This window comes from Anser anser (genome assembly GCF_964211835.1).
Source record: "Anser anser genome assembly, chromosome: 5".
NCBI classification, from domain to species: domain Eukaryota; kingdom Metazoa; phylum Chordata; class Aves; order Anseriformes; family Anatidae; genus Anser; species Anser anser.
In genome coordinates, this window is record NC_139725.1 from 29,637,021 (window position 1) to 29,654,568 (window position 17,548).

The 17,548-nt window shown below is 47.5% G+C and overlaps 1 protein-coding gene across 7 annotated transcripts in view; it reads right to left on the reverse strand.

Moving 5' to 3' along the window:
• Nucleotides 1–17,548, reverse strand: part of ACTN1 (actinin alpha 1) — an 87,132-nt gene that overhangs the window by 39,415 nt on the left and 30,169 nt on the right. For all 7 annotated transcript variants that reach the window (XM_083836798.1, XM_083836797.1, XM_083836796.1 and 4 more), the window contains exons 2-3: nucleotides 8,053–8,167; nucleotides 3,396–3,515 (exon numbers count right to left, since the gene is read on the reverse strand). In XM_083836798.1, coding sequence (XP_083692924.1) covers nucleotides 3,396–3,515; nucleotides 8,053–8,167 — 235 coding nt within the window. The remainder of the gene's footprint in view (nucleotides 1–3,395; nucleotides 3,516–8,052; nucleotides 8,168–17,548) is intronic.

The following is a 17,548-nucleotide window of genomic DNA, read 5'->3' on the forward strand; positions in this document are numbered from 1 at the left end:
CACTTACACAGGTGAGAAGAGGGATCAGTTCATCCAAAGTTATCTTTATGTTGAACTGAGCTACATCTGTCTAAGGAAGCAGTTAGTTTCTATGCAGATTAGAGGTGCAAATATAAAAGTCTTGGGGACAAATACTTGACCTATTCAATCTGTTAAATCCCTGGAGCATTTGACCCTAGTATGGAATCTATTACAGCAAAAGAAAGCTCCTGCGATGTCAGAAGAGAGAGAGATGTAGAAGTAGACAGATGAAGAACTATTCAGAAGCTGCAGCTGGCTAGACCCTTCCTTGCTCTAGGTTTACACAGATCTGTTGTATTACCACAGCTGCTTCAATCCAATAGACCAGCTAAACAAAGATGTTTAGAATCATCTTGGATTGTTAATGTCAGATATGGCTGAAAAAAGCCGCTCTTAATCCTCATAGCTTATTCCTTTTGCTTAGCTCACCCTCCATTTAATGTGGACACACAATGTGTCCCACACGCATACTCTGTTTAGGAAGCCCTCTTCCACTCTGGTTCTCATCCACTGGGACAAAGCTGCAAAGCTTGGCTTGTAAGCAGCACAGAGGGACCTTCATTTGACGAATGCTAGAGAAATGCCACGGAAACATTTTTGCTGGCTTTAACTCTGGTTGAGCGCAAAGTTTCACAAGGCTTAAGCTAGTTGACCTGAGAGTCCCCCACTGAGATTCTTAGATTCTTTCTGGAACTTATTTTTTAAACACACACCATAAAAAAAAAATAATAAAAAAGTCAACCACTACAGGACATTAGTGCCCAATGCCTTCTGTCTAATGTATATAGGGAGCTGCGGCTGGGCTACAGACCTTTCATACAAGACTCTGCTGCCTGGTGGATACCCAGAGATGGAGCAAGTTCCCTCGAGGTGAGGAGGTGCTGCCCTAGCGAGTACCCCCAAGCTGCCGCTGGACTGTATTTTTCCCTTATGGTAGGAAAGCCACTTGGAAAACTTCCTAGATCAGTCCCGCCTGCCTGAGGCATTTACAGCTCATTTTCTTGGCGCAGTGTTATGACTGCCTCATTGGCTTTGATTTCCTGCTTTGCTGTGGCATGGTGTTTCCTGAAAGCCTCAATGTACGACCTTAAATTCACGCTCAGGAAGGCACATAATCCCTTCAATGGACAGAGCTACTGCCATCCTGTTCAAAGCAAAGGTCCGTTTTTACAGCTGATGTGCAATTTACCGTGTACCCAGCTTAGACAGCCTGGGCAGAAGCCCTGCTGCAGGCCCGCATCTCCTGATGACACCAGAGTGGCCTGGGCTCAGTCTGGGGGCACAGCAGGTGCTGGGCTGGGCGGGGAGCATTCATGATCACACTTGCATGGCCCGAGCTTGCATCAAAGCACAGGCCCGAGTGCCCATCTCACTGCCAGTCTCAAAGCAGACTCTTCTCCTCCTACCCCCTTTCACAGCCATGTACCACGTGTACCTTCAGCAGCCAGTTAGTTTTCATCTACATCAAATGCCACCAGAGCATCCTCAGAAAGACCCCTCTTGGCTGTCAAAAGCAAAGTCACTGAGATGACCTGTTAAAAGCCAGATCTTGTGGGTGATGTAAAGAAACCCACATAGGTTCACCATGTAGTTGCATGGGCACCAGGACAAAGGAGAGGCAGGAAGGTTTGGCAGGGGAGGTCAGAATCACAGTTTAGACAGAACTAAATCATGGCTTGCCACAAAAATGCTCCTCGCAGCCTACTCCCGAGCAGGATAACTGCTATGAGTCAATACTGAATAACGAGGCCCTGGAGATCATTGGTCACAGAGCCTTTTACTTGCAAATGATCTGTAAGTGCTGTGAGGGTACAGTCATAGCTGATGCAGGAGCAGAGATCAAAAAGAGAAATCCAGTGGAAGGAGAGGAAAAGGCCAACTAGTGCCAAGGAGACCAGAACCAGAAAAGAAAAAGAAAAAGGGATCAGAGCAGTGAAGTTGGGTTTGACGCACGCTCTAGACTCCCGGAAGAATCCAAATGTCTGTCCAAGATCCAGATGACAGCAGGAGCTGTCTTCTCCTAAGGCAGGAGACTTCTGGCTTCAGGTCCAGCCTCTAGTTATAAAAAGTCCTGTACAGATATGGACTACTGAATCAGACGCTGGATATATTAGTCATTTTAATAAGGGCACAAAATAACTTTACATCTGTTCTTGTGCTAAACAAACAGTACTCAGGGACAGCAACACCCTAAGGTTGCTCCTGTGGGAAAAGCTGAGTAAAATGAGGGAAAGTTTTGCATGGAAGTTACATCAAGCCATTCATCTCTTACATTTAGCTCTTAAATAGCAAACCCTGTAAAGAATCGTTTCTGCGATGCCCCTGAATGCAAGCTGCAAATTGTTCCAAAGTCTTCCTAACGTTACAACTTTAAGCTGGGGTAAATGGGGTAAGGCAAACACAAACACCTGCAGTGGTTGAGGTGTTCTGCCTGATCTGACACAGAACTAGAAGACCAAAGGATAGGCACGTGTTTTGGAGATGCTCCCAAGAGCACGCCCAAGAGGCCAAACCTAGGGACAGCATGCCAATACTGCTCTGACCTCCTGGGCTAAGAACAAGCAGAGCACAGCCCTGCAGCCCCACTGCCCTCCCAGAGGATGAATACTCATCCAGAACTGTATCACGGGCTCATATCCTGGCTGTCACGAGTTTCCGTGGAGAAACCACGTATTCCATCTGTAAGATGGCGATAACAAACCTCCCTTATTTTCCATGGTCACTGTAAAGGCAAACCCAGAAATACCACAGAAGCGGAGTGTCTCCACAGCAACAGTGACAACAGGAGTCCATAGGCACAGGTCCAGAGCAGAGGAAAATGAATGTCACAAAAACACAGTCCAGACAAGATGACAAGTTACTAAGGTCTATAAAAGTCAGAGCAAACTATCTTACCAACCAGCAAGCCCTTCCAGGTTTTGAGCTATGTATCTGCAAAACACCTGCCATCTTCACTAGGAAGACAAAACTCCTGCACAACTCTCTGCTGTGCAATCTGCAAAGTTCATCTTATGGGCAACCCTGGTGCTGCCCACAATGGTCTGCACAACTGTACATGGGCTTCCAGCCAGAGTACCCACATTTCTAGGGTGTGCAAGAAGCCTGGAAGCCCTGAGGACTGAAGTCTCTGGGATCCTTGACCTGTGCTGGTGACTGCCCTTGGCTTCGACCTATGGCACATCCTACAACAATAGGGGTTCTTTCCCACAAACTCTGCAACAAGCTAAATACAAACAGCCGCTCTGTTTCAATTGAGAAATAAACATGGTAGGGCTAAGGAGGCGCAAAGGGAACTGAGATGCAGATGTGAGAGAAAGGCTATGGTAAGCATAGCTTGGACCCAGACAAATCAGACAATCAGCTGGTTGCTTTACCTTCTGCTCCAATAGATACTAGTTTGACTCCTTTGCTGGCAATGAAATCCAAGGCCTTGTTCACGTTGGAAATTTTGTGTACTCGCATTTTGCCTCTCTCAGGCTTAGCCAAACGTTCACCTAATTAGAAAAGAGAAAAAGAATTGTTAGAGCTCTGAAGCCTTTCCTCGCCAGCGTGTGTTTTCCCATGCTGGTGGCTCCCACTGCTCAGCCAGGCAGAGGGTAGACTTCCCCAAGTCTTTTCTTGATGGTGAATGCAGAACAGCTACATTCACTGTTAAGTACTCTCAGAAAGAAATAGATAAAAAAGTAGTTTTGTTGCATCCCAGGTAATTTCATTACTGAGCATCTGTTGGCACTGAGGCCTTTCCACAGCAGGTTTGTACCAGAGGTACAAAGATCCTTATAGAAATTGTTCAAAATCATACTGAGCTCAGCAGTGGAATTAACCTCTCTGTACCATTAACCACAATTAATGGTGCCTGGAAATGACAGTAACTTCCGCTCCCCATGAAGACAGGTGAGGAACTCATCTCCAGCATTTACAATGTGCAATTGACAAAAGAAATCTCTCTTTCTTGGAACTCCTTACTGTCAAATAGTAGGATGAGCTTTTATCTTGCTTTTCTTTTCCCCAGCCAAGCTACAGACCTTGTATCTCTCTAGCCTTTGCACCAAATGGTCACAACTGCATCTACCAGGAAATAAAATCACTTCTTCAGTGAGCAGCTTCATAACTGTAAGAACCATCATCTCAATTCCTCTCCATTAAATGTTCAATGTATTTCTAACTCTACGTAATGGTCTTGTGCACAATGGCATGCATTTTCAATGTTTATAATGAGGCAGAGAAAGGGAAGCAGCCCAGCTCTGAGCTAAGGCAGGTAAATCTCTGGTGGGAGTGAGTCTTAGGATACACACTGGATCCTGACTACAACTAAGCTGGGAAACTTGGAAAAGCACTTTGTGGGCTTTATTTGTTTGAAAGAGCTGCATGAAGTGAAGTTGTGTCCTTCTTGACTGGCTGCAGGTACTACTTCCATGGCCTGCTTTTCCTAGCACTAACCCAATGCTCAGGGTAAGCAAATTAAAGCTTGGGCAGACACGTGGGCTTTTCAAAGGAATCAGTAACAGAAACATAAGCAGACAGGACATCAGGAATCACCTGTGTGTGACCAACGTGACCAAAAAACAAACAGAGCAGCCTGGGTTTCAGATCACAGGCTCCAGAATACCATATATTATATATATAAATATACAAACAAAATGCAAGAATGTTTTGCATTTGGAAAAAGAAGTTATGGAATAATTAAAAAGAGATCAAATGGGCAAGTCCAGGCAAGTAATTACTCAGATCTGTTCAGTTCCAAGACCCTCTTGCTTTACCTCAAGCCTGAATATTTGAGTCAATGTGAGCAGACTCAAAACCTTTACTTGAGACTTAAGGGCGAGAAAGAAAAGCACTTATTTAAAGAACTCTTTTTCATATTAAAACTGGATGGCTTGTTTTCCTAAGAAAAGAGTGAGGAAATGTTACAAGGGAGAAAAAGAGATTACCACCATAGCCATGCCCTCCAAAGGAAAAAAGGTCTGGAAACGAAAATCCTTTAAAAGTGTTTCAATTATTACTGTAGGCTGGTGTCAGGCTTAAGGATAAAACCAGATTCACTTTCAAAATGACACAATTAAAGTAGAAAAGGTATATTTATGGTACTACCACCTTCCTAGGATTAAAAATATCTCTCTCACTTTAATGGACCCTCAAGTACACATCATGGTGTTTTGCTTTCTTTTTCCATCTGAATAATGTTAGTCATTGAAAATAGAAGTGGAAGCACCTTTTGTGACAGTTCCACAATGACATTTTTACAAATGTTGTTTCAGAATAGACTTAAGCAGATTAATGCTGCCAAACATCAACAAACAGGTTGTGCCAGCTGAAAAATAACCATTTTCTTCACAGATGTGACTGTAAACTAGCCTTGCAAAAAGAAAAATAAAGAAAGCAGCTCGGGTTTCAGCTGGAGCAGCGGCAGGCCGATCCAATTCACCTTGTGGCTGCATAACGCGTGCTGCCAACAGGAGGGAGAGCATCCGAACCGCTCTCCCCGGGGCTGGGGAGGGCAGGATCGCTCCCTCTGCCAGCAGCATGATCCAAGAGCAGCCAAGGGTGTTTGCAAAACTGCAGCCTCCCTTTCTCAAATACCACAGTAGGATATTTGTTTTAGAATAATTTTTTAGTGAACTTAAAAGACTCCCCAAGCCCAATGGCTATTTCCTTCAGTCCCGAACTTTATTACAAATTTACATTTCCAGAACAAAGCTTCACATGGTTCCATGGCATGCAATATTAATAATATAGACTGTTAAAACGGAAGCCTGCTAGAAATATGTTCTACTTTCAGCTATTTGCATTGTTGCTTTATTTCTCAGTACTTCTCCCAGCTGAGACAATGAAAATAAAATGGTCAACTCGCTTCCAGTCTCCAATTCTCCTGTACTAGCCCAAGGCTGCATTTCAAAAGCCAAACAATTCAAGGAAGTGTTGGCATAGAAGTTGTTTACAGCAAATTTGTTTAGGAAAAATTTCAATTAGTCATCCCTTCTGTTTGGTAGAATAAAAAAAAAAAAGCCGTATAACTTCATTTGAAAAGTACTAAACGTGGGCTTGGACTTTTTCAGTCTCATGGTGTTATTTTTAAAACAGCTTTGTCAGGGGAAGGAAATCCATGCAGTGGAAAATGAAAGTGTCTCTCATAGGGCAATTTCTACGGGGCCCACCACAGAGAACAACAGGAGAGGACTGGTGTTGATATCACTCCCTCGCACATCTCAGGCCAGAGGACGAGGTGGAGGTGGCACTTGGCTCTGCACAGCTCTTGGCCGGCCCGACCCTGTGCTTCCATGGCTGAAGGCTCCCCTGGCCATCAAACTACCCATGGCGTAGCTGGGTTAGAGGAAAAGATCAGCCCACCGCAGAGCAGCCCTGCCCACGCCAAATTCCTGTCAGCAGCTCCGCAGTCCCCCAAAACGCGGGAAGAGGAAGGTCTGGAGAGAGCCAAGAGCTGAGAGGAAAGGCCAGAAGCTGAACCGGAGAGCTACGAGCCATCCGGAGACTCTCCCTTTTGGCCGGCGACCAGCAGGAGCCGTGGCAGGAACACCGAGGCTAGCCCTCTCCAGCAGGGAAGGCACGAGCAGGAGACTCGTTCCCCTCACGTGGCGGCGCTGGGAACCGCTGGGCTGCTGCTTCCCAAGCTACCGGGGAGCCTCAGCCCTCACGGCAGGACGGGGATGCCCACGCCTGATGGTGGGCTCCCAGCAGGACAACAGGTGAGGGAAGGTGAGAGGTGAGGAGAGGAAACTAAGCGGTGTGAGGCACGAGACCTGCTGCTTTAGCAGCCAGCCTGCCATACTCACCGCCCTCCCCTGTTCATGATCCCCTCCCCTGCCTTCCAGCCCAGCAATCAGAAATTAAGCCATCAGGGTCCACCTGGAAGCCCCTCCTCTGGAAGGGAACAGCTCAGCAAAAAGATAAATACAGAAAAGAAAAATCGGACTCTGCCAGCTAGCTTCTCACAGGCACTGCAGGAGCAACACGTGCTGCAGGGCTCTGATAACATTTTGAACTTTGATTCCTACAAACCACCAGTGTGGGCATAAAAATGAGGTTTTATCCTATATCCATAAATTCTCAAGAACACACACTGACAGCATCTTTGCAGGAGCTGGAGAGGGTTAGGAAAGGAGAGGCAGAGAGAAGGTAGTCTGAGTGCCTCTATCATGGCAATTTTATTGGAAAACATACCAAGAAGGTCAGGAGTGCAAATCCCAGGGTTGCTGTTACTGGCTCAAAAGCCATCAGAAGAAAGTCTGTGAGCACACAACCCCAGTTTCACACATCTAGTCTTATCCCCCGTCATGCCTCCCACAATACTTAAAGGTATTTATTTCATCAATAGGGATTATTGCTTATATGAAATAATCCCTGCTGAGGGAGATATCCGCCAAATAGTGGGACGTTTGTGATAGGGAGTTAAAACATATCTGACCTAACTTGGTCATCGTTTTTATCTCAGATTGTTTTCTGGGATTTTGTTTTGCATTGGGATTTTTTTTTCCCAAAGGCCTGAGCACTGAGCTCAGATTGAAACTAGAATGGAAAAACTTCAGTCACAGCTGAAACTGAATGACACAGAAGATTTACTGGTCTGACTCCCCTCTTCCAAAAACTTCTATCCTATTCCCACTGTCATGTGGCTTTGGGATGATTTGCCAGTGCAGCATTCCCACACTCTTTCCAGAGCTGCTTCATCAGCCCTGCCAAGCAGTAAGAGACATTGCCTGAGCCTTCACAGGAGGCTGTGCATTCCTGACGGGTGGAGGAAAGCCGAGAGGCAGGAGCAGGAATGCAATGGGCAGCCTGCACAAGCCATGAGGCTTGGAGCACATTCCAAAAGCACATTCATGGTCACTGCTGGAGACAAGATATTCGTTAGGGAGAAATTTGTTCTGAATCAGAAAACAGCTGTTCTTATATTCCAGCAAAATCGGCAGCGTTACAGCCCTTGCTGTCCCTATTCTGCAAGAAAGGGGGAGGACAGATTTCAGAACAGAGATGCTAAGGACGCTTGAGAGCACCACACAGAACCTCTCTCACCTGAAATGACTTCCAGAAGTAACATGAGTTTAAGACCATCCCTGAAATCTTCCTCTATGTTCTCAATCTGTGTCCCAGCCTTGCGGAGGTGAGAATTACACCATGCTGTAAATGTCTAAAACAGAAAAGAAAAAAAATAAAAGAGCAGTCAGTAATCTTCCCAGAAGCCAAACAACAGTTCAGAACCAAAGCAGTGCTGCTAGGGCACTGCGATACAGATTGAAACACCACTTAGATTATCACCTTCCCATCTTGCAGAGCACAAGTATTAGTACCTAAATATCCGAGGGAGTTGCGGGGTGCTCCCATGAGAGAGAGAGTGATAGAGATGGTCACTTCACGGCTCCAGGGTGTCTGATCTTCTGGAGAGGCCCCTAAAGTTTCTGCTTAGAGTATCTTGAAACGAATTTTAAGGCATGCTAAGTGCTCACATTACTGGGGACACCAATGGTGTTGGGGGACACATGTTAATATGGAGGAGAAAGGAAAACACTATTCCAGATCTCCCTATCCCTAGATAGGTGCTTGAGAAAAAAAAGATTTTTTAGTTTTTTTTTTAACTGCAAATTGCCTCCGGACTACTCCATCACCAGCAAAGGCTGCAGCCCTTGGGCAGCACCAAGGGGCAGACAACTCAGCCATGTAAACCACATCCAAGAAGCGTGGGTCCGCCTGCGCCTGTTCTCCCAACTCGCTGCTGAGCAGCCCCCCTCTCCTGCCTGCCTGTTTCCCATTCGCCCTGCAGCTGCAGCAGCTGCTCACGTGAAGAAGTAAATGCTTTCTGAACTACAACACCGTCACCCATCGCAACGCAAGTGCCGGTCCTCCAATGGGTAAGAGTGAGCATTACCCACGCTGCTGCCTAGCAGAGTCCCAGACTCGCACCGCCTGAGGGCCTCTGGCAGAGGGATCGCTGCAGCCACCTCAATGACAAAAAGCACAGACACTCTGCAATTAGTGATACTCTGCAGGGCCAGTGGGGTAATAACAGGAGTTTGAAGTGGAGGAGGGACTGAAGTCCAAATTACAACACAGCCAGCGGCATTAAGGCTAAACAAAACTCTTTTTGGAAATGCCTTCTGACCTCAAGTGGCCAGGATAAGAGGATCTCTCATACGAGAGAAATGAATTTCGCCACAACTGATGACAGCACACATTTTCTGTGGTTGCGCTCCGCCAGCCCGTGCTCTGAACAATGGGCACGTGGGGCACTGACGGGGAGGAGACCATCTCGCCAGTTAGGGGATCCACGCCAGGGTCTGAGCTTCCACGAGACACGATAATAGAGATTATTTCAAAAGAGCACCACGTGAACGGGTCTGAAAGAGAAAAGTAAGTGTTGTCACTGGACAGTGACACACAAAACCCCGAGACACCTCGGTGTGACATGCTCTCGGCCGGATGAACCACAGAGCCCAGCCTGGAGATGCAGAAGCCATTTGAAACAAAAGAGCTGCTTGAAGAGTAAAAGGGAGCAACTAGCTCTTTATGGGCGGACAAGTTTGTCCAAGTGCTAACGAATGAGTTTCACAGTGTTTGAACAGGGCACCAAGCAAACCCTTTCCTTTGTACAGACTGATAACCCCTCAATCACTCTTTAAATAGAAGGGTGAGGTTACTCAAAGACTGGGCAGCTCCCACAGCTCGGCGCTACCGCAGAAAGGAGGTCTTTCTTCCCTCCCTCTCCCAGACTTGCTCCCAGAGCCAATTCAACTCACCGGCCCAGCACAGAGCTGTTTACTTGCTCTGGTGAGGCACGGCTCCCGCTGAGGCAGTGCCTGCAGACAGTCCAGCAGCATCCAACAAGCCTCTGCAGGAGGACATTGGGCTCACCTGGACAGGCAGGAGGGTGGGGGGGACCACAACACTCATGCCATCGCAGGCTGCTGGGGAACTGCAGCAGGAAGGACTCTGCTGATATTGAAGCAAGGCACGCCAAGAATTTAGAAATGCTTCACCACTGCTCACGCCACGCACTGGATTTCAAGAGGAAGATTGCCCCAAACAGCACCGAGACTTTTCTTATTTTTTTCTGGAGGCTGGGTTTCCTCTATTAACCTGCTTGCATTCCTGCTTGCACGACTGCAAATAGCGTAGCAGAATCTCTCCTAGGAAAAAGCTTTGCTTAGCAGCTGCCGAGCTTTGCGGTGTTGTGCTCGAGCCGCGCTCTCTGCCGGGGCTGCGGGACGGAGCAGGATAACAGCGCAGCTGTAAATACTTCCATGGCAATAGCTCTTTGGACGGGTACACGTATTGTGAAAGTCTGAGATCTCTATTTTCAAGATGGCCTGGTTTCCTTCCAGACTTGGAAGTTTTAAAAAAAGATTAAGCCATTAAGCACCTTTTATTGCTTTTTATTGTTATTCCCCTGAGAAATAAGTGTTTTTTTTTTTCTTTTTTTGGTTGTTGTTTTGTTTTTAGGATAATAGTAGCTGTATTTGAAAACATGCCCTGTATCCTGAAGTACATCCTTTTGGCACTACTTTCTTCATTCCACTGCCCGTGCTATGTGGAAAGAGGTTCCTTTATTCGGCTCCCTCTTGCAGCCAGGCTCCTTCGATCCTCCAGAGGGGCAGATGAGAACAGAGATGGTTTCAAATGCTACATCCTCATCACATATCAAAGTACGAGAGCAAGTTATGTCAGGAAAGTTGTAGATGCCCATGAACCTCCCTCTCATTTGTGGAAAGCAGAAAGAACAAGACAGCTAGTGACTGGCCCGAGGTCACATTACAGAGCTGTGTTGAAGTGAGGAGGAAGCCCAGGATTTAACTCACAGGCCACCAGGCTGCACTTTCATTTCTTGTACGACTTCTCTGAAGACAGATCAGTTTTGTTATTCATCAAACTAAAGCAGATCAGAAGGCTCTGCTCTAAATCATGGATAAGCCCAGCACAGCTCAGCTGGGCCTCTTTTTGGCCATTTTTTGAGGAACTAAGGGGGCTACAGGGTCTACATCGCCAAGAAACACAGATGACATTAAAAGCAAATGACAGACTTTCCAAACTTTGCATTACTGCAAAGCCTGGCATGATAACCACAAAACTGAGATGACATTTATTGGTGCAAGAGTCACCTAAGCCTCGGTGGAAAAGTACAGCCCAGAGCCAGCCCTCCAACTTCTCTGCTGGGGCCTTCTCCACCACGTCACGGCCATGGACGTGCTGAAGCAAGATGCCCCTGTGAACTGTTGCCATTAGGCATCAGTGGGACAGCTGAAGCCTCAGCTCCTCAAGGCCACGGACCAGAAAGAGTTAACAGATGGTTCCCCCACGACAGCTCCCAGATGTGCAGACGCTTTCTTGAGGTACCCTTCAGGTCCTACATGAACTCCAAAACACCATAAACAGCACAACATGTGGAAACAGCAACAACCAGCAGCCCTACGTGGATGCATCAGGCCATTTTACAAGCAGGATTATAGTGCTTTTAATAAGACTGGGCATTTATAGCCATGGGATTCACAAAGAGTATTCTTCACAGACCAACCCTGAGCAACATCTGTCAAAACACAGCAAGCAGAAAACAACTTTATGTTGCATCTGCTGCACACACGGCTTGGAAATAAAATATCTTCTTACTTCAAAGAAGTCAATTGGAAAGAGATTTGACAGACAGCTGAGAGAAGGCTGAAGAAATGTGTTAGAAAAGTCAGGGAGAGCAGAAGAAGGGAGAGATGAAATTTTTGCTGCCTCCTGGGTCTTGCAATCCTGGCAGTCTTGTTTGGAGTCATTTTTACTGACTTGGCTTCATGCAACTGCACAGGATCCTTTTTGTTTTTCTGGGAAACCTACTGAAACCACTCTCTCGCCCCATCCACCTTCTGTGCAACGAACCCGCTCCTCCCCGTGCCCTGAGCCGTGGCAGCAAGCAGCGGGGGCGGCCGCCAAGCCCTGCGGGGCTGCCTGCCACCAGCTGACAGCCTCCAGGGAGCGGAAAGGGCTGTCGCGAGCAGCCAGCCCTATTTTGGGTGCAGGCTCGGCCCAAAAAGCACCTGTGTTTCCTGGGGAGAGGCGAGGCAGACCGCAGCTTGGGAGGGAGGGCTGAAAAACCCCGTGTCGGGTACAAGCACAGAGCCATGAACTCAACCCTCTCCTCTAAAGCAGCAGACATTCTTCCTCGCCGTCTGCAAGTGCAGAAGCCTGAAGATTATCCTCTCGCTTACCTCTAGCTCCCTGTCCCAAAGAAGAGAAAACAAATACTCTGTTAATCTTGAGGCCTAAGAAAATTTCACAGAAGTGGAAAACTACTTACTCTTACCAAATAACGGCCCAGAAACACTGTCAACTGGATTTTCTTCATATGAATCTCACACCATAAATTTTCTACGGTAACTTCACCAGAGGTGCAAACGGAGCTGTGTTTCTTGGCCCTCAGAACTTTCCATAGATTGTACTCTTAATTTCATTTTTGGACACAACAGATCTCCCCAAAGGTCTGTTTCTTGTTCAGTGCTCACAATGAAGGGATGCCCGAGGAAGGCACGTGTGTGCGTGCATGTGTGCATTTGTCATCCCTGCTCTCTGCCTCCCCCTGCTCCAATCTACAGTTATGACTTGTACCTTCCTTATTTTGATTTATTTTTTTAAAACATCCCAGTCTCATCAGCAAGGTCCCTGAGACTGACATCCCCTCATCCCCTTTTGCTATTTGTGTGCTAGGTGCTGTACAAACAATAGGACCTTCAAATTCTACCACAATATAACCTGCCGGATGATAAAAAGAATAAAAAAAAGTCACTAAAAGCAACAAAATATGAACTATTCTGCCGCTGCCTCAGCATATAAGAGAAACTTATTGCTGGGGTCTCTACAAGCCTACTCGCGTACGTATTTTAACAGGCACGGGTGTCCTTTCTCTGACACAACATGAGAAGTCCCTGCTTCTTCAGGGTTTGCTGTTTTAGTCTTTGCCCGGGCGTGTTACGCACTCTCTGGTACTCTTTGCACCCCACAACCTTTTCTTCTGTTCCTGAAAGTCAGTAACCTTTCTTCTTTGCATTGCCTTTTCCCAACTCTCTCTTTGTGGTAGCAGAGTGGTTCATGCAATGTTCCTACAACTTGGGGAAGCAAGCCAACATTTTTAAGTTCAGAGAAAGCTTTTGCTTGCACTGTGCTGCTGCTGAGAGCAGATCTAGAGAGCTCTTTGCTGCAAGAAAACAGTCATAAAGCACTTCAGCCTCTGAGCAATTTTAGCAATGTAAATGTCGAAGCTACCACAACCACGCAAATGACATTAAAAAAATAATATATGGGCAGTTTTATCTCTTTGTGGCTGTGACAGTGACATTCCAGCTGTATCTGACCTTTCCAGATGCTCTTTACTTCTCTCCTTGCTAAATCACTCTTCCATGCAGCCCTGCTTTCCATGGGTGAGTGTAAACTTCCTGACACGGCAAAGAGACTGCCGTATTTGTAGAACGGCCGCGGAGAAGCTGTAATTGAGCCTGAGCAGTGCTGCTCGCCTCCTCTCTGACAGCAGAAAGAAGTCTGGCTAAAGCGACCAAAGGAAGAATTTGCTGGAGCACTGCTTCGCCGGCACACCACCACCATGCTCAAAGGCCCCCAAGATACCCTCCTCCCTTCCTCTTATTTACACTGGGGGATGGATTTTAATCAAGTATTTCAACACAGTTCTGCCGCTGCCATGTGTCCACAAAGCCCTGGCTCCTCCGAAGGAGGGGACGGAGTCGCTAGCACACAAATCGCAGCCGAGGAGCACAGTTTTACACTATCTGCACGCGTGCCCTGCAAAGTGAGGTCCTGACCAGGCTGGGAGCTAAGGGTACCAGTCGCTCAGGCAGATCCACGCTCGCTCTTGCAACAACTCCTACAGCCAATTCCAGGCTGCAAGGAATTTCATTTGAATGAAATTATCTGGAACAAGGATTGAGGCACTCACCCAATAACGACTAATAGTTTTTTAAGAGCAGTCAGGAAACTGCTGCACACGAGGTTTCTTTAAGCCGCGGAATTAGTCCTAAAGCAGTTCCAGCTGCTCCAAAATGGGCTCCTTTCCACCCTGGTAGTCTGGGACCTGAATATACCATATCGAGCAAGGAGGATCCTAACCCACAGTCACCACAAACCTCCCTCTTTCTACTCGAGCAGACAGACGAGGCCACCATTTGCTCACTACTCGGAAGCGTTTGGATGGAGAGGCCGGGCAGACCAGGACCCAGCTCCCCGGCCCCCAGCCCAAATTTCCTGCCCTCAGCACCAGCGCACTACTACCATTAACCCCAGAGCCCCACACGGTTTCCCCCCTGCTGGTGCTATTGCTCTCAGAGTTTCCCTGGTGCTCCTTTCTCCCACCACACGCCCAAAAGCATTAGGAAGAACTGCTGGTGGTCTCCTCGTGGCTGCTTGTCACCGCTACCCAAACTCAGCACGGGCCCAGAAGAGGGGCTTGGCAGCAGCTCTGCTTCCTGCCTGCGGCTGTGGTACGAGCTGACACGGAGGTGTTCAGTTACGCAGGGAAGTTACAAAGCTATCCCAGATCCTGTCAATGCCTTGGCACATGGAAGGCCATGGCTGGACAAGGCAGACCACATAAAACAACCCTAGTGAAGAAATTTGGGTGTTGAAAGGGGCCTTCAGGAACTACTCCTGCGATCAGATGTGCCAAAATAGGGTCTCCAGGCCCACCCGAACAGTTTCCTTGTCCGTGGGCTGCAAGTGACAAGAAATTTTACACGTCTATATTTTTAATTTTCAACTGAGTGAGGAAGTCCAGCCCTACAGCCCTCATCTCTGAATTCTATACTCTGTGGTTTACTCTTCAGGCACCCTAGCAGAGCTTTAAGTACACTAAAGCCACTGGCAGATGACTGTCCTCTGCCGCAGATCGGAGATCCTCTACACGAACCTCACTGCAACTCCAGGGAGCTCCCCAAAGTGCTTTTTGTTTGAATCTGAATCTTTTGTTCGAACTTGATCGGCCACTGTTCGCCATACCCTTCAATTTCGTCTTCCAACCTGAAAATACAGCCCTGGCTTCACTGCCTGTTGCTCTGTGTTTAATGCCACCTAACAATTCCCAAAGGAAGAAAGGCACTTGATAAACCATTTCAGCATTTACTCATTTCAGCCCATTCTCCGGGACACAAGGGAGGTTGAAAGAGCTTGGTTTGTGCTGAAGAGGTATGCTATCAGCAGTTGACCTCTGAAGAATTACAGGTATGATGGTCAGCGAGACCAATGCCGCGCAACAAAGAACTTTGCCTTCCCATGGGGTTAGCCCATTCTCTCAGAAAAAGGCTGAAGGAATTGAATGGATATTCAGAAAGAATCATTACAGAAACTCTCAGCACTATTTCGCCACCTCCACAAAAGGAGTTCAGTACCACTGGCATCAGGGATAATGTCCTGTTCTGGTCTAATTGCAGCTGCTGAGTTCCAAGTGCAGCTGAAAGACAAAATATAGCCCACACTGCTTCTGAAGTACTACGTCCTGAAAGGAGGGAGGTGTCCCTGTATTATACAGCATGTTACCAGCATCCAGATAACGAGCCATTTGGTGGCTGCCTAAGGAATTACCGGGGGTGAAAAGGAAAATTGTAAGTTTACTTGCATCTTCCAACTCCAGGGAACAGCTGCTGAACTTGGAAAGACAGAGTTTGGTCCCTGCTTCTGCACACCCGGCTCCAGCGAGTTCCCAACTCCGGCTCTGCAGCCCAGGATGAGAACAGCACTAAAGGAGTAAGAGCCCCGGTCCTGACTGCATCTGCACGAGCCAGGCTGGATCCCACTGGGGATGTAACGCTCACTACCAAAGGCTCTCCTTGTCCAGAAGAGCTAGGGATTGGTGCACAGGGAAAACAAACCCTTCCTGACAATCAATCCACCCTTCTGGACAATGGCAACGAATCAGCATACCACTTGCAAGAAGCTCAGGTAGATTCAGTGTAAGAGTTTTTCATTTCTGCTCAGTGCTTTGCACAATTTTAAATTCTCCTTTCCTGGAGGAGGGGAGAAAAAAAAAAAGCCAGAGTCCCTTCCATGCTGGCTTTCCTCTGGCATGGTATTAACTGCTCTGGAGTCAGAGCAATCCTTTTATTAGCTAACAACAAGCCAAAGTGATGAGGGCAGAAATCTCAATCCAGTGCACTTCCCTTCCAGCACAGGGTAAATATTTGTTCTTCTCTACATTTGTGCCTCTGGAGCCTTTAACTCTCCTGCTACAGACCTGCACCATTTCAGGAAGAATCTGCTGGCCTTTGAAAGCTCCTGGCCATTAAATCAATGACTCGGCTGGCATTTCGGATCAGTAAAGTACAAGCAGCCCTCATCCCACAGTTACCAGGGAGCACGAACAGCTAGGAAGTTACAAGAAGTCTTCAGACATGCAAAAAAAACTGCATGGTGATATTTGACTGGCCAGAAGTATGGTCCTTTATAGTTTATTATGAAGCTCAGACTAGCAAGTCTCTTCATTATGCTCTTCTCTCTCCTATGAAATCAGCTCATAAATGTCAACTTGCTTCAAGCTCTCTCATAACAAAAATTAAACAGAGCTGGCCTCTGCACTTTATACGCTGAGCTTCCCAAATACTTTATAGCATTTGGGCATATACTGAAAGAAATCATTTTGCTGAGCACTGGGATGCAGCTATTTATGGACTGAGAAGTGGCAACAAACCACCGAAAACAAGACTGTTCGCTTCAGGGAGGCTGGACACCAGCATGAAAACCTCCAGGGGCAGTTTTACGCCATCAAGGCGATGGCAGGCCTGCACTTTAAACCTCACCACGCAAAGTTTCTCAGGTGGTTTACTCTGGCCCAGCATTGATTTCGGTTCGGGGCATCACTCACGCTGTGCCAGGGGCAAGGCTGGGGGAGAAGACAGCGAATGCCTGGCACCGTCACGCAGCAGACATAAACGCAACTGTCCTGCGCTTCTGCTCTCGTGGGGCAGGGGGTTCTACCAAGTTTATCTTAATTCCATAAAGCCAGCAGTGCAGGGAGCTGATCTGGCTGGAAACTAAGCTGCCAACCAAAAAAAGAAAGAGAAACAAAAAGGGCTGACATGGCTCACTTCATACCTGCACGACGGCAGTCGTGCCGCCAGCAGGTGCTGTCAGCAGAGAGGGGCGTCCCTCTCTGGGGCAGCCCACGTACAGACTGGTGGAAGGCGATTTCTGAGCTGCAGCTCTGGAAAGCCCTCGCGTGGCCCAGGTTCAAGGGCCTTTGGGGCGGCCCCAAGCCCTCCCTGCCACCCAGCACGCCGAGGGTTCACGGGTGTCACCTTTTCTGGGGCTCTTCTCTGGCTGTTTACTTTCTGGTGAGGGGGAAGGCAGGAAGAGGAAGTTACCGCTTCATCTACTCAGGCTTTCTAAATACAGAGCTAAGTAAACAGGTTGAATAATTGCAACAACTCAATGTATTTGCCCGCTGCTCTGTACGGATGCTGCAAAATTAGCCCGAACGCTTGCTTCTCAGCCCACCGAACCTTGGTGACTGCAGCTCTGGAGAGAAGAAACCTGAAATAATCTG